This window comes from Pinus tabuliformis, chromosome 8 (assembly GCF_031772625.1).
Source record: "Pinus tabuliformis cultivar Carrire ecotype Pingquan chromosome 8, CPIR1, whole genome shotgun sequence".
Lineage (NCBI taxonomy): Eukaryota > Viridiplantae > Streptophyta > Pinopsida > Pinales > Pinaceae > Pinus > Pinus tabuliformis.
Genome location: NC_142294.1, coordinates 1,861,026,859 through 1,861,054,589, shown reverse-complemented (window position 1 = coordinate 1,861,054,589; position 27,731 = coordinate 1,861,026,859). Strand labels below are relative to the sequence as shown.

At 34.5% G+C, this 27,731-nt stretch overlaps 1 protein-coding gene across 1 annotated transcript; it reads right to left on the bottom strand.

The window, feature by feature from the left end:
- Positions 1 to 974: 974 nt before the first annotated feature.
- Positions 975 to 26,097, bottom strand: LOC149243746 (uncharacterized). Its single transcript, XM_089371296.1, has 4 exons — positions 26,013 to 26,097; positions 1,536 to 2,566; positions 1,172 to 1,300; positions 975 to 1,052 (listed from the first exon to the last, which is right to left on the bottom strand). Exons 1-4 carry the CDS (start codon positions 26,095 to 26,097, stop codon positions 975 to 977), a joined length of 1,323 nt encoding a protein of 440 aa, XP_089227422.1.
- Between the last annotated feature and the right edge of the window lie 1,634 nt (positions 26,098 to 27,731).

The window sequence follows — 27,731 nt, the reverse complement described above, 5'->3', positions numbered from 1 at the left end:
ACTTCTTCCCGCGTTATAAAAGTCAGTGGTTTTTTTCCATTAAATTTGATAAGATGGTATACATTTAATAGTAGAGAGTAAACTCTTTCTATTTATACCATTAATTTAGCATTTTTTAAGTAAATAGTGGGTATTTTATTTATATGTTAGTTGTTACATATTTAAAGGCTGTAGTCTAATTAGTTGGAGGAATCGCTAGAAAAGTTATGGAAATTCTGGTTATATTTAGAGAAAATCCGGCAAGGATTTTTGTATCTACAGTCTTACTTTTCTATATAGAAGAGCCAATGGTTTACACCTCGAGAGGTTTGATCCCTCTCATGGCTTGATAGATCCGAAGTAAGCTAGATGTAGACTAGTCGCAGACCAATCATACACTCACATTACTTGTTATTATATTTTTTTGATATAATATAATATTTAGTCTAATTAATTCACACATAAAAATAAATAAATTATAATTAGTATTTTTAATTTGTTTGTAAAAACAATTACCCTAACAAAATAACTATATATATATATATATATATATAGATAGATATATATTACTTGCAAAAATAACAAACCACAGAGCAGCTTTGTTAGTAGAAGAAGGAAAAAAATTAGAAAAGTTTCATTTACATTGAAGAAAAAAGATCTTAAAGATTTGAAACTCATATAAATTTATATTTTAAAAAATAAAAATAATCTATATATTTTTTCCACAATTCATGGACTTTTCAAAATATTCATAAAAAAATTGTGTTAAACATTCCAGAAGGGACTAAGGCCAATTATTACCTTCTATATTTCAATGGTTTTTTTTTTTTCAGAGGAAAAATCAGCATAGTATTATATTAAGTAAATATAATGAGCATTTACATGAGAACCAAAATATGTCAGCGGCCAGAACAGATAGCTGGAGCCTGATTCAAGCTGAAACTGGGACAAATGCCGATAGAGATCATAACAAAATCATATGTGTAGACCCAAAATCAAGACAAAACAGGTAGACATCCAATAAAGATAAGGAGAGGCTGTAGAAAAGGATCAGCATAGTTCAGTGAAAGAGGCTGAGAGGGGAAAGAAGCAAAAAGTTAGAAAAAGAGCCATCATTGACAAGCGGGCTCGAGCATAGCTGAAATATGCACCAAAGTGGAGCTGATAGGGGCCTTGGAATCCTGAAAAATACAGGCATTCCTCCATTTCCAGAGGCACCAACACGTGGAAATAAATAAGGATCGCCATAGAGGGCGTTGAGTGCCCCACCACCGAAAAGCCTCTTGAACTGTAGGGAAAACCTGTGGAGAAAACCCGTGAGCTGAAGATAGATCATGCCAGATGAGAGCTGATGCTAGACACTGGAAAAATATGTGGTCATTGGATTCATACGCATGTCCACACATTACACATCTGCTCGGTCCAGACCAACCCTTTCTTTGGAGGACCTCCCAGGTGAGGTTCCGGTTGAAGAAGACCAGCCAGGAGAATAATATTGCCTTCAGCGGGCAAGATACTTTCTAGAAATTAAAAGGGAAGATTGGAGAGGGTTGTACCTGAAGATTTGATGAGGCGGCTTCATATAAATCCTTGACTCTTACAGGAAGAGATGAGTTCTGCTTAGACCATAACAATTCATCATAAGAACCTGTCTTCTTGATTCCGATGTCATTGAAGTGCTTTATTGCCAGTTCCCAAGACTGTCGCAGCGCATGAGGCAGTCCAAGGGCATCGGCGTCCTTCCAGATTGGCAAGGAAGAAGACCATGACAAAATCAGTTTGTCCCATGTGAACAGGCCCCGGGAGTGAAAAACAGCAAGCAGATCGGGGGAGAGCGATTTTTCCATGCCGTGAACAGTAGGATCAATGCCGATGAGGATGTTGGAGCCGGAGGAAAAGCGCCATCTGAGAAAGGCAAAGAAGAGGTCCTTTATCTTCCTGAATCCAAGCCAAATAGCGGACCCCCTTTTTGAGCCAAAAGACTTATCCCTGAACCAGTAAACGATGGAACGACCCTTCAAATATTTCTGATTAATAATATCACTCCATTTACTGATGCCGAAGACACCTCTGTGAAGAGAGTTACAGAGAAGGGCTTTGCCAAAAGACCGCTGGTGCAAGAGACCCCAACCGCCCGATCTTTTCGGTCTGGAGATTAAATCCATATTTGCCAAGTGAATTTTTGAAAAATGAGAACGCCCTCCCCATAAAAAATTTGCAGATAAAGAGACCAATTTTCGAACAATGGCAGCAGGCAGGAAGAAGAGGTGCGCCCAGTAGACCGCAAGCTGGGAGAGGACAGATTGGACTAGGATGAGTCTGCCACCGAGGGATAAAAAGCGCAGCTCCCATCTTGAGATTTTTTGGTAAAACCTGTCGACCAGCCAGGCCCAATCCTGGATGTTGTACGCTTTAGGCTTGAGGAAGAAGCCTAGGTATTTGAAACCGCCTTTGATTGATGCCATTTGGACACCGAAAAGATCGGCAATCCATTGTGCCAACTCGACATTTGTGTCATTGTGATATAGAGTGGATTTGGTGGAATTAATGACCAAGCCCACCGCGGACTGGAGCTTCTGGAAGATACCTGAAATGCATAACCAGCTGGATTTACAAAGCATAGCAAAAATTAGAATGTCATCGACAAACAGATTGTGGGAAAGAAAGATATTCTTGCAGATTTTTAGCGGAACACATCGATGCAGATTTGTAATAAATTTGTATTCGCAAATAAATTGAGAACTTTTATTCAAGTGGGTAAATTTCTTTATAATCCCACTCGAGGTGATTTAAGTGATGGGGATTTCGTTTTTTCTTGACATTGGTTCCTTTGCAACAATGGTGACATTTTTATGATGGCAACCATTGAAATATAGAATATATTCCTTTGCAACAATGGTGACATTTTTATGATGGCAACCATTGAAATATAGAATATATTCTATATTTCAATGGTTGCCATCATAAAAATGTCACCATTGTTTATGATGGCAACCATTGAAATATAGAATATATTCTATATTTCAATGGTTGCCATCATAAAAATGTCACCATTGTTGCAAAGGAACCAATGTCAAGAAAAAACGAAATCCCCATCACTTAAATCACCTCGAGTGGGATTATAAAGAAATTTACCCACTTGAATAAAAGTTCTCAATTTATTTGCGAATACAAATTTATTACAAATGTAAAAGAAAAATCCCTAGAAACAAACAATTCACTGCTAGAGAGGAATTATAACATGATTGTTTATCTATACATTACGTTGCTAGAGAGGAATTATAACATGATTTTTTATCTATACATCACGTTGTGGTTTTAAGGCAAAGAAATAACTAGTGCGACTACTTGGTAGGAAGCACTTTAGTAAACAAATATAAATCATCATAATTAAAAAACTATATCCCCAATATAACTATATCCTCAATCTTTTAGTTGCAGAATGGAAAGTTCAACAGAACACTGCCAATGCCTTGACTTGACGGCGGTTATCCTACCCACGGAACATCCCAACCCGCGGCCCCTGGGGAGTTCAACCGAACACTGACAATGCCTTGACGTGACGGATTCCTCTCTTCAGGATTTATGTTTTCATCATTTATTTTTCTTATTTAGGACGGACCATATTTTTCTTATTTAGGACGGACTATATTGGTTGGTTTAAAGGATTTATGTTTTTATTATTTATTTGTTTTATTAAAGATGAATTATATTAGTTGGTTTAAAATGTTAATGTGATGGATTCGAAAAAAGAAGCTCAACACAATTCAGAGTATTTTTCTTATTTAGGACGGACTATATTGGTTGGTTTAAAGGATTTATGTTTTTATTATTTATTTGTTTTATTAAAGATGAATTATATTAGTTGGTTTAAAATGTTAATGTGATGGATTCGAAAAAAGAAGCTCAACACAATTCAGAGTATAAGTTTGTCAAGTGTTGTGCATTTCTATTGTTGCATGAGTTTTCCTGGAAGCTCAACACAATTCAAATATTCTATCAAAGAGTATAAGTTTGTCAAGTGTTGTGTATTTCTATTATTGCATGAGTTTTCCTGGAAAAGTTGCGCCTATTTCTTCCTTTGGCTCATTGTTGTTAAATGCATTTAGCTTTTGGGAGTTGAAATATAACTACTTAATAGTAAATCTAATACAATGGAATTAAATAAATAAATTCCTCAGCGAATGACAATCTTGAAAGAGGAATAATACAATGATTAAAATAGTTTATGACATGTTTCTCAAATACATAAACAAATATATGTATAGAAAAAATATAAATGATAACAAATATACAACAAGAAATTCAAAGAAAGCTACCACTATCAAGAAAATAAATAACCAACAATATAATCTATGTGAAAAGGTGAAGAAAATAAATAACCAGCGATATAATCTATGTGAAAAGGTGGTTCAACTATTGGTTGCAACTTTAGGCTGAGCCTCTAGTCTAAATCAAATAAAGTATCAAATCGCTAAAGAAAAAATAATCTTCGTAGTAGATAAGTTGAAATAGTTGATCTCAATTGACACAAGTGCATAGATGGAGCACAAAATTCGATGAAGACTAGATAAAATCTTGTCAATGTGATGGGATGGTCACATGGTAATGTTAGGTGGGAAATCCTTGTTTAGAAATTTTGAATGTTTAATTTAGGGGGAGTTTTTATTTATTTTTAATAAGTGGAGGAGATATTTTATGTTGTAAATATGGTTTTTTAGTTTCCTTTGTTTTGTAGTGAATATGAAACGATTCATCTCTTGAGAGTCTTGGTTGTCCCATGCTATTTTTTGTTTTAAGAGAATGAGCTCTTGGAAGAAAAAAAAAGAGATGAGGAGAAGAGTGTACTCATTTCTTTCTTTGTGAAATTGTAGTCATGTAGTTTGCAAATCATTGTACTTTCCTTTTGTGTTACAAGGAAGTGTTTTTTGTGTGAATGGTGTAATTGAATGGCCAATGGGACTGTAAGTTGGTGTGGTTTTGAATTGAATCGAAATCTGGTGTTTGAAGCAAATCAATGTCTGCTTATGAATTGTTGCTAATCACAATTTTATTCCTGTGTGTTTATTTTTAAAAATTGCACTTGTTTAATCGAATTACACTAAGAATATGAGCATTGAAGCCCTAATTGTTGTGGCTTGTTCATATATTTTGTGTATTCTTATTAAAATGTTCTCACAACCCTCAGAGGAATGTGCCACAATGTTTAGGAGTGGGAATGTGAGTTCACAATGTTCAAGAGTGGGAACATGAGGTATTTGCAGTGAATTGAGCATTGAAATGGAGTACCATGTTTTGAATGTGCAGACATCCTTTGAATTGAATTTTTGACCATGAAATTTGAGCTAGCATGCAATCCTTGATGAAGAAAGGTGAGTGGGATTATTCCCTATGTTAGGAAGTAGGCCAAGTCCGTGGAAAGTTGATTTTGCAGAGAGTTGAGTCATTTCACCTTCTTGAAATTCACAATACAAAATTTTTAAAGAGCGCTGCGAAATTTGTTCATAGAGAACAAATCTACGAAGTTATTCTATAGCAGCTCAACAATGAAAATTAAACGGATGCTATGAAATTATTTTGTAGCACTGGAAAAAAAGAAGGGTAATTATCTAAGAAGTGAACAAGTGATTTGAGTCATGTAATTACTTTATTTGATGCATCATTATGTTGAGATGTTGCTCATAATGCTTCCTCTGTCATGTGGTAAGAGGAACTTCTCAAATGCTATAATGCTAGACAATAAGATTAAAAAATAAACCATGCATTTATGACATATTCCATAGAACCAATCTATTCCTTGAGATAGTTGTGATTCTACATTAAGCTCTTTAACTTTATATTGTATTTTGTAGCACCAACCAATTCTATATTTCAATTTTCCAACATAAGTTTGTCAACAACATTCAACATGAAGCTAAAGCAAAGGATTTCTCAACCTTTTGTATAATTGGATTTGAAAACATATTATTCCATGACATATATATGGAGGAAATAAAGAGCTTAGGATAAGAAAGTAGTAATTCCAATACATTAATCTACTTCTATAGTTAAACTTGAACCTCATAACCCTTTATATTAGATATTTGCAATGGTATGGTTGGAACAGTAGGTATAGTATCTAACCTTCTTGAAAAGAGCCACAAGGACAAGTTCCCACAACAGTACAAGTCATAGTGAGACAATTTGGAGTTGGATGGCCATACATTATCATAGTTAGAACAATCCTTTATTATTATGATTTGTTTATATTTGTGTCCACCTAAAGGCTCTAGAACTAGGAAAGCACAACATATTATTAGGTTGTAGGATTAGTATCTTATAAATCTATTTTAGATGGATTGGTTGGCCATGGAGTAGGCCATTCATGAAATGGCTGAAATTGAACAATGACATGTTAAAATTTAGAAAGCCAACAAAGTTGTATGTCTAGCTAGGAAAAGTCATTTTAGATAGAGACCTCACACTTTGAACATGGAAGTAGGTTGAAAATAAGTTGGAGATGGTCCAAGTCCACTTATAGGACATGTTGTACGAGTTGAAAGCGTTGGATTTTGAAACTTTTTACTTTGTACCAAACTATCTACTTTTAGAATACTTGATATTATTTGTGAATCATGGAGGAAGTTGTGATAATAAAACATTTTATTGTAAACTAAGTTGGTAAATGAGCACTCTTAAGGAAATTAGCGGTTATAAAAACATAGGGATATGGTTAGTCTCTTGGTTGCTAAGACACAACATTTGGGATTAGTTGCACAAATCCACTAATGAAAGTCGAATAATACACATTAAAGTGGAAGATTAGTAGGTCTTTTGTAGTAGTGCAATCAATGAATTAAGGAACTGTGAGAGAATATTCAATAACTGAATTTACCTAGTGCTTTAACTAACACTATTGAGTAGTAGGATAAATTCAAATAAATTCAATTTATCGATTACAAATTATTAGAGCTAGATGATGTAGTTTTAAAAGACAAGAATTCGCGTAGAGAATTGTAACCAATTATGAAAAGAAATCTACTTAGGGCTTAGGTGGCTTAAATTTTTTGTTGATTCAATGTGGAAAATCATCAAAGAGATGTGTCTAGTACATCTAGAATATGTGAAAGCTCAATATTTCATTGTTTTAGCATCAATTATATTCAATGATTGGAGCAATTGGATTAGAAACAATGTAAACTTTGAAACGGAAACTATAAACTTAAAATGAGAACTCTGGCCAAAAAATCTCGTAAAAACATAAAAAACAGTGCTAAAAACGAAAAGTGTTGATGCTGGAATAACACCTTTTTTTTTCTAGGGTAAATTTTCAATATGTTTTAAAAATGGCGGTGAAAACCAATTTTTTGTGCAAAAATTATTCGAAAAACGCCCTCAAAACAAAGTGTTGATGTTCGAATAACACCTTTTTTTTTAAATGGTAAATTTTGTGCAAAAAATACCCTCAAAATGAAAAGTGTTGACGCTGGGACAACACTTTTTTTTCAATGGTAAAATTTCAACGTTTCGAAATAATGACGTAAAATATTTTATCATGACCCCGAAAAACATTAAAATTTCAAAAAAATAATGAAAACATAAAATTAAATAAAAAAAATTAAAACAATGAAAAAACACAAAACAAAAAAAAAAAGTTAAAAAAAATAACAAAACATAAATTAAAATATATACTAAAAAAAATTCAATTAATCATGAAATTGTAAAAAAAAAAAAAAAACCTATAAAAGATAAGAATTAAAAAACTAAAAAAATAAACAAATAAAAAATTATAAAAAAAAAATAAAAAAAAAATGGAAAAAATAAAAAAATAAATATCTTGTAAACCATAAAAAAAGGCATAAAAAAATAAAAAATAAAAAATTAAGTAGGCAAAAATAGAAGAATTTAAAAAACATTAACAAAAAATAAAAAAAATTAAAATTAAAATTAAAAGCAAACTAAATTAAAAAAATATATATATAAAATTAACCAAAAAAAATTAGAATCTACTAAAATTAAGATTAAAATATTGATTACTTAAAAAAAACAAATATAAAAATATATATAAAAAGGACAAAAAAATAAAAATAAAAAATGTTAAAAAAATATATATCATAAACCATAAAGAATTTGGAATATATATATATATATATATATATATATATAATTTTCAATTTTTTTCTAAACAATTTGATTTTTTTATTTTAAAAAATAAAAAATAAAAATATTTTAAACAATTTTTTTTTAAACAAAAACAAATTATTAAAAAATATGATTTTTTTAACGATTTTTTTTTAAATAAAAAATAAAAAATACTACCCTCCTGTGGTGGCGCGGCCCTGGGCAGACATATATATATATATATATATATATATATATATATATATATATATATTGTTTAAAATATATATATATATATTGTTTAAAATATATATATATATATATATATAGTTTAAAATATATATATATATATATATATATATATTGTTTAAAATATATATATATATAAGAAAAATTGTTGAATTGAGGCTTCTGTGATCCATATCGTTTATGCGAGATTTTTCATTATTGAGGAGCTCAAGGACATTAAGCTTGACCCTGGGGACATTCTTGTTAGTTTTGATGTAGTCTCCCTGTACACTTGCATCCCTATAAATGAGGCCATGGAGGTGATCAACCGCTTAACAGATCCTGATACCGTTCAGTTAGTTGAGATCTGCCTCACTTCCACCTTTTTCAGTTTTGAAGGGGAGTTCTTTGAACAAACTTGTGGAGTTGCCATGGGCTCACCCCTATCCCCTGTCGTTGCGAATTCTTTTATGGAAGATTTTGAATCCAAGGCTCTAAACTCGGCCCACCTCCTGCCTAAACTTTGGAAAAGATATGTAGATGACACTAACATCATCTAGTCTCATGGCCAAGAGGAGTTAAGTCTCTTCTTCAATCATCTCAACAACCAATCCTCGGCCATTAAGTTCACCATGGAACAGGAAGTCAATGGTTGCCTCCCTTTCCTTGATATTCTTATTTCCAAGTATAGTGATGGTTCCCTATCCCACCAAGTGTTTCAAAAGAAAACACATACGGAGCAGTATCTTCATGCCAGTTCCCACCATTTCCCAGCTCAGAAGTTGGCTGTTCTCAACACCCTCGCTACTCATGCCCTAAGGATCTCTGATAAAAAGAGCTTCGAGAAAGAGAAATCCCATCTCCTTAATGTCTTCGTTGAAAATGGTTATAGTAGATACCTGGGTCAGAAAGCTTTCCTCAAAGTTGCCAAAAATACGTTAACTAAAAGAGAACCGAAAGAGTGGGTCCCAGGTGTCCATCTTCTGTTTGTGTAGGGAACCACTGATAAGATGGCAAGGATTCTTAAGAAATATAATGTCCCCTTGTCCTTTAGACCCCTTAACACCATTCGTAAGTCCCTAAAATCAGTGAAGGATCATATCGACTCTAAGGACATGAAGGGGGTTTATATTATATTATTCCTTGTTCCTGTGGAACCCCCTATATTGGTGAGACTAGATGCTCCATTAATCAAAGGATTAGTGAGTACGCAGCTAACCTTAAACATAGGAGAACCAAGTCTTCCACTTTAGCAGAGCATGCAGAGAAAACCAAACATCATGTTTGTATTGAGGAGGCCAATGTTATTGCTAGAGTTTCGCAATTCCATCACCGTAAAATTAGGGAAGCCCTTGAAATTAAAAAAAGGTCGAGCAATCTCAATAGAGAAGACGACTGGAAGATCAATAGTTGATGGGTCCCAGCCCTCACTTCCTAGTCGTTCTTCACTTTCTGCCCTCCCTCTTTTTATAGCTTGTTCTATTTTTTTATTAGTTAGTTTGCCCTTGTTATCCCCTCTCTCTTTTGCCTTTGTTTTTTGATGGGTTGATTATCTAAATATTTTAATAGCATTTATTTTATGCTATATACTAATAATTCAACTTAATTAATATAAGAAAAATAATTTCTTTAATATTGAAATCGTTCTATGAGAATATGTTTTATTGGTTTATTATTAAAATAATTTAACAATTAAATAAACAATGAAATATTTTTAAAATTTAAAATATTAAAGATTTATTCTTAAATTAATATATATATATATATATATATAAATAATAGTTAATACTTTTTATGTAAATTCATAAGTCCCATTTACTTTTAATTTAATAATAGTATAACTAACTATTAATTTAATAATTATTTAAATCCATTACTTTAACTTAATTTTAAAATATAGTTTTGCTCCCCTTTTCCCTGTGGCCGGTCCAACTAGTCGTTTCCTAGTTTAATATAGTTGTTAGTTAGTCAATATAGTCGTTGCCTGGTAAAAAATTATAGCCGTTGGAGTTTCTACTCTGACTATTTAACATGCAATCTAGATCTGATTCTTCAACTTGTCCTGACGATGAACCACACTGGTTGGTTCAAAACGCGTCGACAAATGAAATATCATGTGATTTACGCCGAAAAATCTCTCATAAAAGAAAAATTGTTTTAAGAAAATTAATAAATTTTTTTTTAAATAAAAAAAATGTTTAATTTTTTTTTTAATTAAAAAATGTTTCTTTATAAACTTTAAATGTTTTTAATATTAATTTTACTAGTTTTTAAATTTTTTTTTTTGGTTAATTTTCTATTTTTTTTTTAATCTAGTTTGTTTTTAATTTTTTTTTCCTAGTTTTTGTTAATGTTTTTTTAAATTTTTCTATTTTTACTTATTTAATTTTTTATATATATTTTTTTAATTTTGTTTTTTTTTTTTCCAAATTCTTTTCTGGTTTATGAGATAATTTTTTTTTAACATTTTTTTGTTTTTTTTTAACATATATTTTTATATTTGTTTTTTTAAGTAATCAACATTTAAAAAAAGAAAAATAAATCAACTTGAATTCGTTAAGTAATCATAATTTAAAAAAAAAATGGACATAATAAATTTTAAAATGTGAAAAATAAGTCCTCTCATAAAAAGGTACGCTGCATCAACACATTTCAAAATCAGCATGAAAATCACTAACATATAAAAACAAATATTTATATTTGATACATAAGAAAATTTAAAGTGTCAAAAATATGCTCAAAAAAAGAAGAAGTGTTTTCTGCATAACCACTTTTCAAAATCGGGTCACGTTTTTACTACCCCTACGAAACGGGTAATCGTATTGGTTATTTAAAGTGCCAAAAACTATGTTCTAAAAAAATATGTATGTTATGCATTGCCCATTTTCAAAATCGGGTCAATTTTTTGCTATCTCTACGAAACCGGTAACAGTATCAATTCCCATTTCAAACGTTTTTTAGAAGGCACCTAGGCAACAACATTCACATTGAGAGAGATTCAAAATGTGTAGTCAATGATATTTGGATATTTATCTATATCTGGGATTGTTGTATAAAGGAATATTGGATAACATGACATTTGGAAATTTTCAACTATGATAAATGGAGTCTTTAGACAGAGGCATAAGAAGTGAAAGATATCAATTTTGTTTCCTAAGTTCGTTGTTAATATTGATGTAATGGAATTCATTTATTTAGATAGCTAGGTTAGTTAGGTATTGATGTGCTTCAACGTTAGACCTCCATGCTTTTCCCTCTACATTTCGAATTACTCTACACTAGATCATGCCTTTCCCTTGGGAAAAAACAAATGGAAAACCAACTTGTTCCTAAGAATCAATACAATAATTTATCTTGGGAGTTGTGGGATTTTCCAAAGTGAAGGATGCCCCTAGATCAAACCCTAATGTCTTCTTTATACAACGAGTATTAAGAAAGTAGAGCTAAGTGTTTTTAATATCTTTGTTGATTTCTTAAATTCTTCCAAAAGCCTAATTAAAGTTTTACCATGCCACCCATTTGTGTAGATTCATTTTGGATGTTATCAAGAATGGATTCCATTGTCAATTGGGTTTAACTTAGGTGTAGGAATTTACAGGGTAAGTTCCTCAGAAAGAACACCAAAAGGACACCGCTCACAACTAGATCTCAAATCAATACACCAGTACTTTTGACGTGGTTAAAACCCTCGAAGTGCAAGGAGGGAAACAGTCCACGGCCTATCCCAACGTGGGTTCTACAGGCAATTTATTAATCAAAGAATGAAAATTTACATAAGCTTCTCTCATGCACGGATTACCTGAACAATGACCCTCCATGCGCTTTAAATAGAACTCATGGACCAATCGGGTGTCAAGCCACGGATCAAGTGTCGGTAATACCGAGGTGAGAGTGAACCGTCGGATTGTAAGTTACAAAATGTACAACGGTAAAGAAACACACTTTACCTAACTCTAACCTAACTCTATACTAGACCAAGTTGAACTTAACTATATCCTATGTGTCGGAATATCCTAACATCCCCCCTTAAGAACAACTTGGGATAGGATTGAAGGATTTACAAATATGACACAATAGGAGAAGGAAGGAGGCACTAGAGCCTATCCCCCCTTAGTGACAACTTCCTGAACTCCAAGCATATATCGAAGTTTAGTGAACTTCGCCTCTGTGAGAGCCTTTGTGAAGATGTCTGCAACCTGATCATCTGTTGGACAATATTGCACTTCAAGAACATGGTCATGAATGAGCTTTCTGATGAAGTGCATGTGTAGTTCAATGTGTTTGCTGCGCTGATGCTGGACTGGATCTTTGCATAGCTGAATGGCACTTTGATTATCACACCAAAGTGTGGTTGGATGCTGCTGCTCAAAGCCAAACTCTGATAGGATCTGACGAAGCCACAAGGCTTCCTTACTAGCTTCCACGGCACCACGATACTCTGCTTCTGCTGACGAAAGAGAAATGGCAGCCTGTTTCTTACAAGCCCATGTAATAGGTCCTGAACCAAGAGTGAAGACATAACCGGCAGTAGACTTCCGATCATCAGGGTCACCAGCCCAATCAGAATCAGTGAAACCAACTAACAGAGGAGCTGCTTTGGCACTGTAATGAATCCCAAACTGTACTGTACCTCGAACATAACGAAGTATTCTTTTAGCTGCTTTCCAATGACTTTCACGGGGGTTTTGCATAAAACGAGCAACAAGGCCAACAACAAAGGAAAGATCAGGACGAGTATGGGTTAAATACAAGAGTTTTCCGACAAGTTGACGGTATAAGGTAGCATCAACTTCAGGAGAAGTACAAGAGACTGAAAGTTTGACTCCAGACTGAAAGGGAGAAGGGGCTGGCTTACAGTCTTCCATGTGAAAATGACGAAGAATATCACAAGCATACTTGGACTGGGAAAGGAAAATACCCTCCTGGGATTGCAAGACTTGAAGACCGAGAAAATAGTGTAAGTGTCCTAAGTCTGTCATTTCAAATTTCTTTTTAAGGCTGGACTTCACATGGTTTATAAGGTTGGGATCACTACCAGTAAGAATAAGATCATCAACATAAAGAACAAGGATGATAAGAGAGTTGCCCACTTTCTTGGTGTAGACAGTATTGTCAGAATGACACCTAGAAAAGCCAGATTCTAAAAGAAAGCTATCCATTTTGGCATACCAAGCCCGAGGAGCTTGCTTGAGGCCATAAAGGGATTTCTTAAGTCGACAAACAAGGCTGGAGTCTGTTTGTATGAAGCCAATGGGTTGTTCCATATAGATTTCTTCCTGCAAGTCCCCATGCAAGAAGGCAGATTTAACATCCATCTGATGGACTTCCCATTTTAAAGAGGCAGCAAGGGAAAGAACAAGGCGGATAGAGTTCATTTTGGCAACAGGGGAGAAGGTTTCAGTGTAGTCAATGCCTTCAACCTGTGAAAAGCCCTTAGCAACGAGACGAGCTTTATGTTTATCAACTTTCCCATCTGGTCCATACTTGGTTCTGTAAACCCATTTACATCTAACAAGTTTGCGTCCCTTTGGTAGAGGAACAAGATCCCATGTATCATTTGTCATCAATGAATGATATTCTTCATTCATAGCTGCTTCCCAATGTGGATGGCCTGAAGCTTCTGCAAAAGTGTCAGGATCATGATTTACTGGAGCTTGAGCCAGTAAAGAAGAGGCTCTTTCAAACTGAGAACGTGTACGTCGCTGATCTGTAGGATCACCGGCAAGATCACCTGCTGCATCCCGAGTAGCACGGACCCATCTTGGAAGTTGAGGATCCTGAGAAGGTGGGGGAGGATTATCATCCTCGCTTTCATCATCTGAAGAAGAAATGTTTTCAAAAGTAGAAGAGATAGGAAGAGGTGGCACATCCGCCGGACTAGGCTCGCAGGCCGATTTATTTTCATCAAATTTTACATCTCTTCTAATGATAACATTTTTGGACTTAAATGGAATAAGTCTATAACCTTTTACATCTTCAGAATATCCAACAAAAGTACATTTCTCACTCTTAGGTTCTAAAGCTTTATGCTTTTCATCTGGAATATGGGCCCATGCTTCACTTCCAAACACACGAAAGTGACTTACATCTGGTTTAATGGAACTCCAAGCTTCTTCTGGAGTGATATTCTCTAGAACCTTAGTAGGAGTGCGATTGATTATATAATTTGCACAATTAATTGCTTCGGCCCAAAAACTAAGACTGAGTCCTTTAGATTGCAGCATACAATTAGCCATTTCCTTTAAGGTGCGATTTTTCCTTTCAGCTACACCATTTTGTTGTGGAGTGTATGGAACAGTATGTTGCATTTGAATTCCATTTTCGGTGCAAAAGTTGATGAATGTGTTTTTAACATATTCTCCACCATTATCAGTTCTTAGCTTAAGAATTTGATGTCCAGATTGTTTTTCAACAAAGGCTTTGAAGGCCAAAAAGGTGTTAAATACTTCGCTCTTGAGTTTTAAGAAGTATACCCAAGTGCGTCTGGAGAAATCATCAATGAAAGTTAAGTACTTGCAGCCAGAGAATGAAGCAACAGGAAGAGGACCACATAAATCACTGTGCACAAGCTGTAAAGGGGCTGAGGCGTGCCAAGAGGCACGTTTGTCAAAACTGTCCCGATGATGTTTTCCGAGTACACATCCGGAACAAACACCATCTCTGCAAGATACCATAGGAAGACCTGTCACCATATTTTCTTTACATAGATGCTGAAGGGAGCGATAGTTTAAGTGACCAAATCGCTCATGCCAAAGTTTGCTCACTTCATCATTATGAGCAACAAATACTGAGGGAAGATTTGATGACCCAAAGTTGTGAAACTTATACAACCTTTTGGAATCATCAGCAAGACCAGTAGCTAGAATCTGTTTAGGATCTTTTAGATCCTTGATTACAACATCATGAGGTGAAAATTCAACAATTTTACCTTCACCTGAATGAGTTATCTGATAGACAGATAGAAGGTTGCAGGATAAGGTTGGAACACATAATACATCATTAAACTGACCATTGTCTAGATGAACAGTTCCAGTCCCTACAACATTAAGAGATCTATCATCACCAACATATATATTTTTGGTGTTACAATCATTTAAAGAAGAAAACATGGCTTGGTTTTTGGCCATGTGACAAGAGGCTCCAGAATCAATGAGCCACTCATGAGAATGAGAAGAAGAAGAAGATACATTTAATGCATAACCAGACTGAGATGATTGACAATGACATGCAGAAAGTGCCATTCCGGAAGTTGAAGTTGAAGTAGGCTCCACATGGATGTTATGTTTCTTCATTGCGGCTTCCAAGGCTTCCATCTTCTTAAAGCATTTAGATTCTAAGTGGCCATCTCGATTACAAAAGTTACAATGTCTATCAGTCTTCTTCCATTTGTTTTTATTGGTCTTATCATTTTGCTGAAATGATCTTTCATTTTGAGGCTGAGATGGTTTAGGACCATTCTTTTGAGGATATGACTTCTTAGGATTCTTTGAATTTGGTTGCTGCTGGGCGGCTAACGCTTTCGTGGAAGAGTTTCCAAGATTAAGAAGACCAAGGTGTAAGAGTTTTTCTTGTTCTCTTATTAAGGAATCACAAAAGGAGTCAAAGGAAGGGGCCTTGTAGTCTTTTCCTTGACAAATGAAAGCTTCCCTTGTAGAATGGAAAGTGGAAACAAATACAGAGTAGGCTGGTCCCAACTTAGTAAGGATGGAATAAATAAGGTTACCATCTTCTTTCTTAACTTTAACACCTTCCAAGAGATATCTAAGGGTCTTGAATTTGGACAAGAAATCTTCAATGCAAGAAAAATTATTAGGATCCAAAGTAAGCAGCTCATTTTCAAGTTGATGGGCTCTAATTTCATTTTTAATCCCAAAAACTTTAGCGAGTTTTTCTAATGCTTCATGAGGAGTCTCAAGTTCTGCAATGTGGAATCTAAGATCAGGAGAAATAGACATCCCTATCAAACCACGTGCTTGATCTTGTCTATTTTCCCATTTTATAGCCTTGTCTTCATCTTTTGGTTTCTTCTCTTGGTCTGTGGCTATTCTGAAGAGACCTTTACTTCTAAGTAAATCTTCCATGTAGGCTACCCATTGGAAGTAGTTAGTGCTGTCAAGAATGACTTGGCATGGACTTTCCATTTTTTAAAAAAACTGAAGCTGAAGATGCTGAAAGTAAGTGTTCCAATGGATAGATCTCGAAAAAATAGGCGGTTTTAAAAAAAACGGCTCTGAAAAAGGCTTCCGGATGAAGAAGTTATGGCTTTTTGAAAAAAAATTGTTGACGTTGCCGGCAAAGTGCGCGAATGTGCGGGAATGAAAAAATCCGCCCCCACAAAATGGAGACTTGAACCCAAGACCTCTACTCTCTTAAAATAGCTTTGAACCAATTGATCTATACAAAAAATTTGAGAGAGAGAGAGAGAGAGAGAGAGAGGGGGGGGGGGGGCCTTGGTTTGCGTGCTTGCCTTGAGAAAGCTCTTTTTCCCTACAAAACACAAAACACAAAACCCAACACGAATATGCAAAGAAAAACGAACCTTGCGGCTCGAAGTTAGCTTTAGCCAAAAAACTAGAAATTAAAAAAAAAAAATCTCAAAGTTAGCTTTAGCCGAAAAACTAAATATTTTTCTCAATGTTTCTGATTTTCCGAGATCACACTAAGGTGCAGGGAAAAGAGCATACGCATGAGAAAAATCCTTCCTTTCTGTTTCTGATTTGCCCAGATCGCACAGAGTCGCAGGGCAAAGAGCATACGCAGAAATGAAAGGTATAGATCCGGTTAAAAAAAAGGCTAAATAAACTGAGACCGAAATAAGCAGAGAGAAAATAACAGTAAACTGCAAAAAACACTGTATACCTCCCGATCTGAAAAATGACGCAGCTAGGGCTACCGGAAACCTTTTCGCGTGAAACGAAAGGGGTTCCTCACTGGAACAGATGCTCCGAATGCAACAGAGCAGTCCTCTCGGCCCGAAAGCAGTCAGAAATAGCAGATCTAGGAAACGACATCCGCATGCAGTTCTACCGGCTTCAGATTTGGATCACCAACGGACGCGGCCCTCAAATAGCTCTGATACCATGTAGGAATTTACAGGGTAAGTTCCTCAGAAAGAACACCAAAAGGACACCGCTCACAACCAGATCTCAAATCAATACACCAGTACTTTTGACGTGGTTAAAACCCTCAAAGTGCAAGGAGGGAAACAGTCCACGGCCTGTCCCAACGTGGGTTCTACAGGCAATTTATTAATCAAAGAATGATAATTTACATAAGCTTCTCTCATGCACGGATTACCCGAACAATGACCCTCCATGCGCTTTAAATAGAACTCATGGACCAATCGGGTGTCAAGCCACGGATCAAGTGTCGGTAATACCGAGGTGAGTGTGAACCGTCGGATCACTACATATCGTGACCGTCGGATTGTAAGTTACAAAATGTACAACGGTAAAGAAACACACTTTACCTAACTCTAACCTAACTCTATACTAGACCAAGTTGAACTTAACTATATCCTATGTGTCGGAATATCCTAACATTAGGTGGTTGGGAGGAATAGTGTTATCGTCTCCACTTTAATTTAATTGTATATTATTTTAATGACTTTAAGCCCATGCATACTGAGATCATGATAAGTCTATTATTTTTAAAATATTTAGTTAAATAGTATTATTAAGTTTTATATAGAAAACTTGCACCACTTCATCTTTATTAATATTTAATTAATTAATTTTTAAAATTTTCATAATATTAATAAAAAGAATTAATTAAAAAAACCCTTAGCTAAAAATATGTAAATAATAACTTATCTCAAAAAGTCCCATTTCACCCTATCAAATATTTAAATTGATCTAATTTAATGAACATCCCCCATTATAAAGCTTGTTATTTCATTAAATAATCTTATGTAATGATTAGTCATCTTTCAAACGAGTATTAAAAAGTTTAAAATTAAAATTAAATGCTTTTAACCCATAAGGTTTAGTTTTAGCTAGGCCGTGGATTCAAACCTCATGGGGAGGGATTGAGGATGGAAGGCACTTTGAAAGAATTAATTTATCTCAAAGGGTGCCTGGGCATAACTGAGTCTTGCACAATACTTGTGAATTAAAAATTTGTTTCTTGAGACTATGAATCATCTAAGAAGTGAACAAGTGATTTGAGTTATGTAATTTCTTAATTAAAAATTTGTTTCTTGAGACTGTGAATCATCTAAGAAGTGAACAAGTGATTTGAGTTATGTAATTTCTTAATTTGATGCATCGTTGGGTTGAGCTATTTCTTAGCATTCTTATTCTATCACATGATGAGAGGCAGTTCTTGACCCCTATAATGCTTGGGAATAGGATTTAGAAATAAAGCTTGCATTTATGGCATATTCCATAGCACCAATCTACTCCTTGAGATAGTTGTGATCTTACATCAAGCTTTTTAACTTACTAATGTATTTATAGCACCAACCCATTCTATATTGAAATTCTTCAACATAGTTTATCAACAAGATTCAACATGAAGCTAAAGCAAAGGATTTATCAACCTTTTGTACAATAGGATTTGAAAACATATTATTCCATTATATACATGAACAATACCTCTTAATTATGTTTCTCATGAAACCTAAATATCTCATTGTTGCGATCTCATAATTATTCCAAATATATCAATTCACTACAAAATGCAATGTAAATTAAAATGGCTAATAATTGGTAACTACATAAATGATTAAAGCATAGAAAGGAATATTTGGAGGGATTATGGAAGGAAAAGGAATCAAGAAACAATAGGCATAAGTAGATTATTTAGGGTCCCATTAGATACTAATAGGTTATAGAATGGAGATTGTTTGGTAGGAATTGATAGTAGTGAGGGCCCCAAACATCCTTGTTTGGGTTTAAGTTTTGGTTAGTATTTGAATGATCCTTTATAGGTGGAGGATATATAGAAGGGGGAAGCAAGAGCTTAGGATAAGGAAGTAGTATATCCATTACATTAAACTAGTACTTATATAGTTTATAAAAAGGTGATTCAGATTCTCCACAGTGTAGTTTGAATTTTGTCCACGTTTCAAATCCCAACGGGGATCCATCTTCAGGATAGACAATGAATGAATGAAAGAAGAGTCAAAGAACCAAAAGGAAAGATGAATAAATAGTGGAAGAATTCTTCAGAAATTGTAGGTCAGCGACTCTTCTTTCAATATTGATCCTTGATTTTTCGAGAGAACATATCTCACTCCATTTTTCCCCTCCATACATCGAAATAATGTTAGATTTGAAATTTATGTGGTATTTGTTTATAAAAAGATGATTTAGATTCTCCACAGTGTAGTTTGAATTTTGCCGACGTTTCAAATCCCAATGGGGAACCTCATAATCCTTTATATTAGATATTTGTGATGGTATAGTTGGAATAATAAGTATTGGATCCAACCTTCTTGATAGGAGTGGCGGAAGCCAAGGTTCCACAATAGTCCAAGCCACAATGAGAGAATTTGGAATTGGAGGACCATACATTATCACAATTAGAACATTCCATTACTATTAGGATGTCTTTATATTATTGTCCTCCTCGAGGCTCTAGAGCTAGGAAATCATAACATATTATTATCTTGTAGGATTAGTATCTTATAAATCTATTGTAGATGGATTGGTTGGCCATGGAGTAGGTCATTTATAAAGTAGTCAACGTTGAACATTGACTTTCGAAATCCAATACAGTTGTAGGTATATCTTTCCAAGGTCATGTTGGATAGAGATGTCCAACTTTGAACATGGAAGTAGGTTAAAAACAAGTTAGAGATTGTCCAATTCCACTTATAGAACGTGTTGGATGACTTGAAAGAGTTGGATTTTGACATTTTTTACTTTGCCCCAAACTATCTACTCGTAGAATGCTTGAATATTGTTTGTGAATCATGGAGGTATCTATGATAATAAAACATTTTATTGGAAACCAGGTTGGGAAATGAGCACTCTTAAGCAAATTAATAGTTGTAGCAACATATGGAGAAGGCTAGTCTCTTGGTTGATAAGAAACATAACATTTGGGATTAGCTACACAAATCCGCTAGTGAAGGCCAACTAATATGCATTAAAGTGGAATATTGGTGGGTTTTTTGCACTAGTGCAATCAAATATGAGAGAATATTCAATAAATGAATTCACCCAATGTAATAACGAACCCTATTTTGTAGGATAAATTCAAAAAAATTCAAGTGATCAATGAAAAATTAGTGAAGTTAGATGATGTGGCTAGAAAAGAAAAAAAATCCCATAGAGAATTCTAACCAAATACAAAACAAACCTACTTATAGCTCAGGTGGCTGAATTGTTTGTGTTATTCAAAGTGGTAAGTCATCATAGAGATGCATCTTGTACATCTAGAATAGGTGAAAGTTCAATCTTTCATTGTTCTAGCATTAGTTTTGTTTGGTGGTTGGAGAAATCAAATTAGAAGGCACTCGAGCAAAAATATTCACATTGAGAGAGATACAACAATTCTAGTGAAGGATTTTTGGAGCTTTTATCTATTTTTTGGATTGTTGTATAAGAAAGAGAAAGATTGTACAACATGCTAAATTGAGTCTTCACATATTTTCAACTATACTAAATGGATATTTTCAACTATGTTAAATGAAGTCTTAGATAGATGCACAAGAAGTGAAAGATAACAATTTGTTTGCCTAAGTTTGTTGGTACTATTGATATAATGGAATTTCTTTATCTAGAAAACTAGGTTAATTAGGTCATGATGTGCCTCAATCTTACCTCCACACTTAAGCAACACCTTTCCCTCTACACCTCTTCCATGCTTTAACCTTCATACTTATTCCAAGCTTTTTGGTCTATATGTATTCCATGCTTTCTCTTCTACCTTGATCCAAGTGCTATTAACATCCTTGTTAATTTCTTAAATTCTTCCACAAGCCTAATTGAAGTTTGACCATGCCACACATTTGAGTGGATTTCATTTTGGATGTTATTAATAATGAATTTCACTGTGAATTGGATTAATCTTGGGTGGTTGGGAGGAATATCGTTATCCCCGCTTGAATCGAGTTGTATATGTTTTAATGAATTTAAGCCTTGCATATTAAGCTCTTAACAAGTATATATATATTTTTTAAAGCAATTTATTATTGTTAAATTTTATATAAAAAAACTTACACTAGACCATGTTTTTTAAAATTTAATTATTATTTAAAAAAAATAATTATAATAATGAAAGTAAAATTAATTAAAAACACCCTTAGCTAAAAAGATGTAAATCCTAACCTATGTTAAAGAGTCTCATTTCATCTTGTCATATATATTTAATTTGATCTAATTTAATGAGCATTCTTTCAAACAATTATTAAAATGTTTAAAATTAAAATTAAATGTTTTTAATGGCATAGATTAATTGGTTTGAGTGGGGTTTTGGGTTCCAACCTCATGGGAGAGGTTAAGGATGGAAGCCCCATTGGAGGAATTAAACTATCTCAAAAAGCATGGAATTAATCTTAATAATAACATCTTTTAGTTTTCTTAATCATTTTTTAACAAATTTAAATTAAATCCAGTGTTAATATTGTGAAATCTGCATAATTTAAATTTTACAAAATGCTGAATTTATTTATAAATTCTAAATTCCATATTAAATAATAATAAATTACGATATTGCCCCCACCCCGAAAATATATCACAATATTGGTGAGAAAATCGGAACAGATGACACCACTCCATGTTGAATGATCCACCCAACATTAAGTGAAGGACCTCGGAAAATTTAAGGAAAAGGAAAACAAAAAAAAAACTTCATGATACCACATTCAAATTTTGATTAATGACAAACGACATATTCTATTTTGCAAACCCATTCCAGCTGCAGTTTAAAAAACTACTTTGTGCACTTCTCTAATATGGGTTCCATTAACATACTATTTGTTTCATCACAAATTATCTGTGAGATGTTATAGAGAAACATCTTTGGGATGTTAACGAGGATAATTTCTCTTCCTTTTGGAAACGTAGATTCAGATTTTTGGTTATGTTCATGATGCGGGATCCTAAGATTTGGCCAGGTCCGTAATAGAATTGAGTTTCTTTCATTTCATAATGTCGATCAAAATTTAAACGACACATAAGGGAAGCGGACCCACACACAAGGGTTAGGTTATTAGGGGCATCAATCCTTGAATCAAAACATAGATACTGGCATTTGTTGAATCAAAATCAATAGCCACCATCGACGATCTTTGTTGAAAATAGCAACAAGAAATGATAAAAATATAATCTAGAATAATCCAATTTTAATTTGTCGTTGAATTAAAATTCGAATTTAGTCTCATGAGCTGCTTGGAAATAATTAATTAATTCATTATGGATTAATTAGTTGGAGAAATTCAAGTTAGAAGTATTTCTGCAATCATGCAACAATTATCCCTTAAATTAAGGAGATAAGCCTTAATTAAGGAGATAAGATTGAGTTATAATTGAGTTGTAATTAGTTAGCTCAGTTTAATGAGTTAAGTCTAGTTAAAGTAGTTCCAAACTGTTTGAGGAACAAATTGTGAGTTATCATTCAGTTGATGCATGCGTGCACTCAACTATTGTACTCCAGATAATTGAAGATTCTCTCATCAGAAACTCATGCATATCTATTCTAAGAAAGACCTAGTTGAGCTAAATGTCAAGGAAAGGTTACTATCAGTTGCATGTGTTTTCCGATAAAGGAAACTCATGCATGCAGTCAAGGTAAGGTTCCTTGAGGATTGCACAGTTCTCATAGTGTGTTAGAGCAGTGTGTGAGAGCAATGTTACACTGGGTGAAGGAGATCATCCCAGAGGTAACTGCGAAAGGAAATAGGATCTTGGAGGGTAGAGGAGAACGCTTGTGAGAAGCTTTGATTCCCTGTGAGCATCCAGGAGGATTGTACTGAGAGTTGGCTAGCTATGAGAGGTAAGTATTTGTATAATTATGATGTATTTCCACCTTGTATGATAATACATATAGTGGGGTTTTTAGTTGAGGTTTCCCCTGAGTATTTTATGTGTTTCATGTGCATTGATTCTTCTTCTTCTTGTTATATGTGTTCAGCTTGATCTTGCTCACTCTTTAAGCTTCCATAAATAGATAGTAGAAGTAGATTATAGTATTTTGCTTTGATATATTGCATTATCGGGTTAATCTACAGTTAGATTTTCTACATGGTCTTAAAGCGAGATTTGTAGAGAATTTGCAGAATTTCTACATGGTATCAGAGGTAGCTGATCTATAGAGAAATTTCTACATGGTATCTGAGACAAGTTTATCAGAGCATAGTTTATCGGAGCTATGAACAGTATACAGAGAAGAGAAGTCGAAGTTTGAAGTTCGGGGTTGCAGGTGCAAAATCGAATTCTTATCATACTTCAAGGTTGGCCAATGGCGTTCTATGGCTTGAGACTCGAGTATGCCTTGGAAGGTAGCTCGAATTACATATCATGGAAAGATCGCATGGAGGCTATATTACAAGACAATGGCTTGAAGGATTTCATTGATCAAGAAATCCCAAAGCCAAGTTCAATTAATGAACAAGAGTTGGTTGAGTGGAAGAAGTGTGTGGTGAAGGCGAGATGAATCATCCTTGAGGGAGTTCAAGACCATATTGTCTCGAGTCTCCATGGGAAGGATACTCCATTTCCAATGTGGAAGACATTGAAGGACCTCTACTAGAACATTAGCAACCAGAGGAGATTGGCGCTCAAGGATAAGCTTTGAAGAATCAAGATGGAGAAGGGCGATACTATTTCCACATATCTGAACAAGCTCACCACCTGTAGAGATGAGCTTATCAGTGTGGGAATAACTACTGTTGATGATGATATGGTGAGCCTTGCTCTCCTTGGCCTTCCAAAGAGTTGGAATAACTACCAGGACTCTGTGAATGGAAGGGAGAAACTGCCAGATTGGGTACGACTGTGGTCAGATCTGATGTAGGAGGAGATCAGGAGGAGCACATGAGATGGTTCTTCATCCAAGGATGATGATGAAGGTAAAGGGATCACATGTAGCATTACCTCCAGGTGTGAGGTGGGGTGATGTGAAGTGATAGTTCCAAGAAGGCTGAAATTGGGGAGGGTCCATTGAGAGGTTTTATCGCATGGATCGTACCCTGCTACGAGAGCCCAAAGTACATAGTAGTGGGAGGAATCAATGGGATTGATGCAGTCAAAGATCAAAGTGACAGAGGCTAGATCAGTCAGATATTGGAGAGCGTAGAGAAGGATTGACAATAGTGCAGAAAAGCAGAGTCAGCAGAAGCGCAAAGTTTTCAGTTGATAGAGGCAATAACAGTCAGAGACTTTGATGACAGATGCATCATACTGATTCAGGTTGGATGCTTTTTCTTTGTTTCTGGAGTTGCTAGAGCAACAACACTAGAGAGAAGTGTTACATGCATAACATTCCAAAGGTTCACGATCAGGATCGAGTTGAATTCCCTTCTTGTTGAGAGGGAGTGTTGAAAATAACAACAAGAAATGATAAAAATAGAATCTAGAATATTCCAATTTTAATTTGTCCTTGAATTAAAATTGTGAATTAAAATTTGAATTTAGTCTCACCAACTGCTTGGAAATAATTAATTAATTCATTATGGATTAACTAGTTGGAGAAATTCAAGTTAGAAGTCTTTCTGCAGTCATGCAACAATTATCCCTTAAATTAAGGAGATAAGCCTTAATTAAGGAGATAAGATTGAGCTATAATTGAGTTGTAACTAGTTAGCTCAGTTTACAGAGTTAATTCCAGTTAAAGTAGTTCCAAATTGTTTGAGGAACTAATTGTGAGTTATCAGTTAGTTGATGCATGCATGCACTCAACTAGTGTATTCCAGATAACTGAAGATTCTCTCATAAGAAACTCATGCATGTCTATTCTTAGAATGACCCAGTTGAGCTAAATGTCAAGGACATGTTACTATCAGTTGCATGTGTTTTCCTATAAAGGAAACTCATTCATTCAGTCAAGGTAAGGTTCCTTGAGGATTGCACAGTTCTGACAGTGTGTTAGAGCAGTGTGTGAGAGCAGTGTTACACTGGGTGAAGGAGATCATTCCAGAGGTAACTGCACAAGGAAATAGGAGCTTGGAGGGCAGAGGAGAAGGCTTGTGAGGAGCTTTGGTTGCCCGTGAGCATCTAGGAGGATTGTACTGAGAGTTGGTTAGCTATGAGAGCTAAGGCTTTGTATAATTTTGATGTATTTCCACCTTGTATGATAATACATATAGTGGGGTTTTTAGCTGAGGCTTTCCCCTGAGTATTTTCTATGTTTCATGTGCATTGATTCTTCTTCTTCTAGTTATATGTGTTCAGCTTGATCTTGCTCAATCTTTAAGCTTCCGCAAATTGATAGTAGAAGTAGATTATAGTATTTTGCTTTGGTATATTGCATAATCGGGTTAATCTATAGTCAGATTTTCTACTTGGTCTTAGAGCGAGATTTGTAGAGAATTTGCATAATTTCTACATGGTATCAGAGGTAGCTGATCTATAGAGAAATTTCTACAATCTTGTTTATCCATGATGGATGCAAAGACTGTCGGAATATACCACGACTTACTAGGGAGTTAGATTTCACCCAGGACTTTGGAATATTTTTTGAAGGCCAAAAACCCACGAATTACCAAATTTAATATTGGATCCACTATAACTTTTGATTGGCCAAACAACTTTCCAGACATCCTTTCCTGACTTTGCCTTTAGCAGCTTCTTCCTGTAGGAATGAAAACAAATCTGGGTCTGAACGTTGCTCTTCCTCTCCCATTATAGTATAAATGAACAATTTTGGGGATCACTTGGCTAAAGCACTCCACTCAACTTCCTTTAAATGTTTAAATCGTTTGGTATATATGCCTATCTAAAAAACATTTATATTCATCAGCTATGCCCTGATAAATTTTATAAGATGCAGTCAAATATTTGGAATACTCAGGAAAATTTGAAAACATAACATTGTAACTATGCATAGACATTAACGATCCCATAAAAAAAATTGTTACTATTGGGTTAAGGTGCAAGCTAAGGAAATTTTTAGCATGGTTATTATAATATTAAGAATATAATGCTTAGTTCATTCTATTCTAGATAAATTTATAAAAATCTCACACCAATTTTTCGAATGCCATTAAATCATGGGTTATTTTTTTCCATATTAACCAACGTTTTAGCTAGATTGCTTGATTGTTAAAAAAAAGAAGTACTATTACTCCCCATATAAAGCTATAAATAAGAATCTTCAATAGAAATTATACCATGAGTAAATAAAGAACACTTATTAAAATAGGATTGAAAATAATAATTATACAATGATGAATGTCCAATGAATATGGTGGTAATGCACTTTATCAAGCCAAACCAAGAGTGGAATCATAGAAGATAATTTCAAAATACAAACAGTCATCTCATCTTATCTAAAGAGAGAAATGTGTAATAAAACTTAAAGGATGATGGCGGCTCCTCCTAAAACGACAGCTCCAAATATAGCCATCTTCTCCAAACACGGGGTAGTGACAACCCCGTTTTTGGTGCTCAGCACAGAAGCGGTGGCTGGGCCTTGAGTCGAGGGGCTAGATGCTAGACTTTGAGCTGTAGGAGAGGTGGTTGAGGATGGTGGAGTGGCAACTTTAGAAGGAGCGGACGAAGCAGAAGAAACAATGGGAGTTGTTGCTGTATGAGGAGAAGCGGGCAAGCTGATGTCAGAGATTGAATTGGCGAGTCCCAAACCACATAACCATGTGCCACAAGACAATTTTAAACGAGACTCGAAGGTGGAGTAAATGAGTCTCGAAAAACCATGTACATGATGAACCATGTGTTAAATTGTGATAGAAAAGAACAACGAAAATAGAGCGAGGAGATTGGCTAGGTTGAACAGTGTTTGCCCAGCTAACTCCATAGAGAAAATACCTTTCGGCGTAATTAAAGAAATGTCACGACTCACAACCTATAAATAAGAGGAATTTTTCATAGTAATAGCATGTTATTTGTGCATTTGAATATCATATTATGAATGGTGAACACCTTCTTAATCCAGGTATACTAAAACTTTATTATCTATATTGATAATATCATTTTTGTTGTTAATGGAATATATTGAAATAATATTAATTTTATGTAAATGTTATTGTATTTAGAGTTATTGTAATGGAAATCTTAATGTTGTTAATTGTCGCCTTGTTCTTGAGAGATTTTTCGTTTCAGGATTATATTAGTTGCTAGAAATACCCTCATCTTGTTGTTGTTGCTACAGATTTGGTAAATAAGGGAGAACTTCTTTTGCAGCAGGGTTCTTCCTGCATTTAATTTGAAGCCATTGCTCTAGATCTATTGAACTTTTCAGTCTTTTTGAAGCCAATCTCAGGGGGTACTTTATGTATTTAGGTAAAATCCATCAATCTT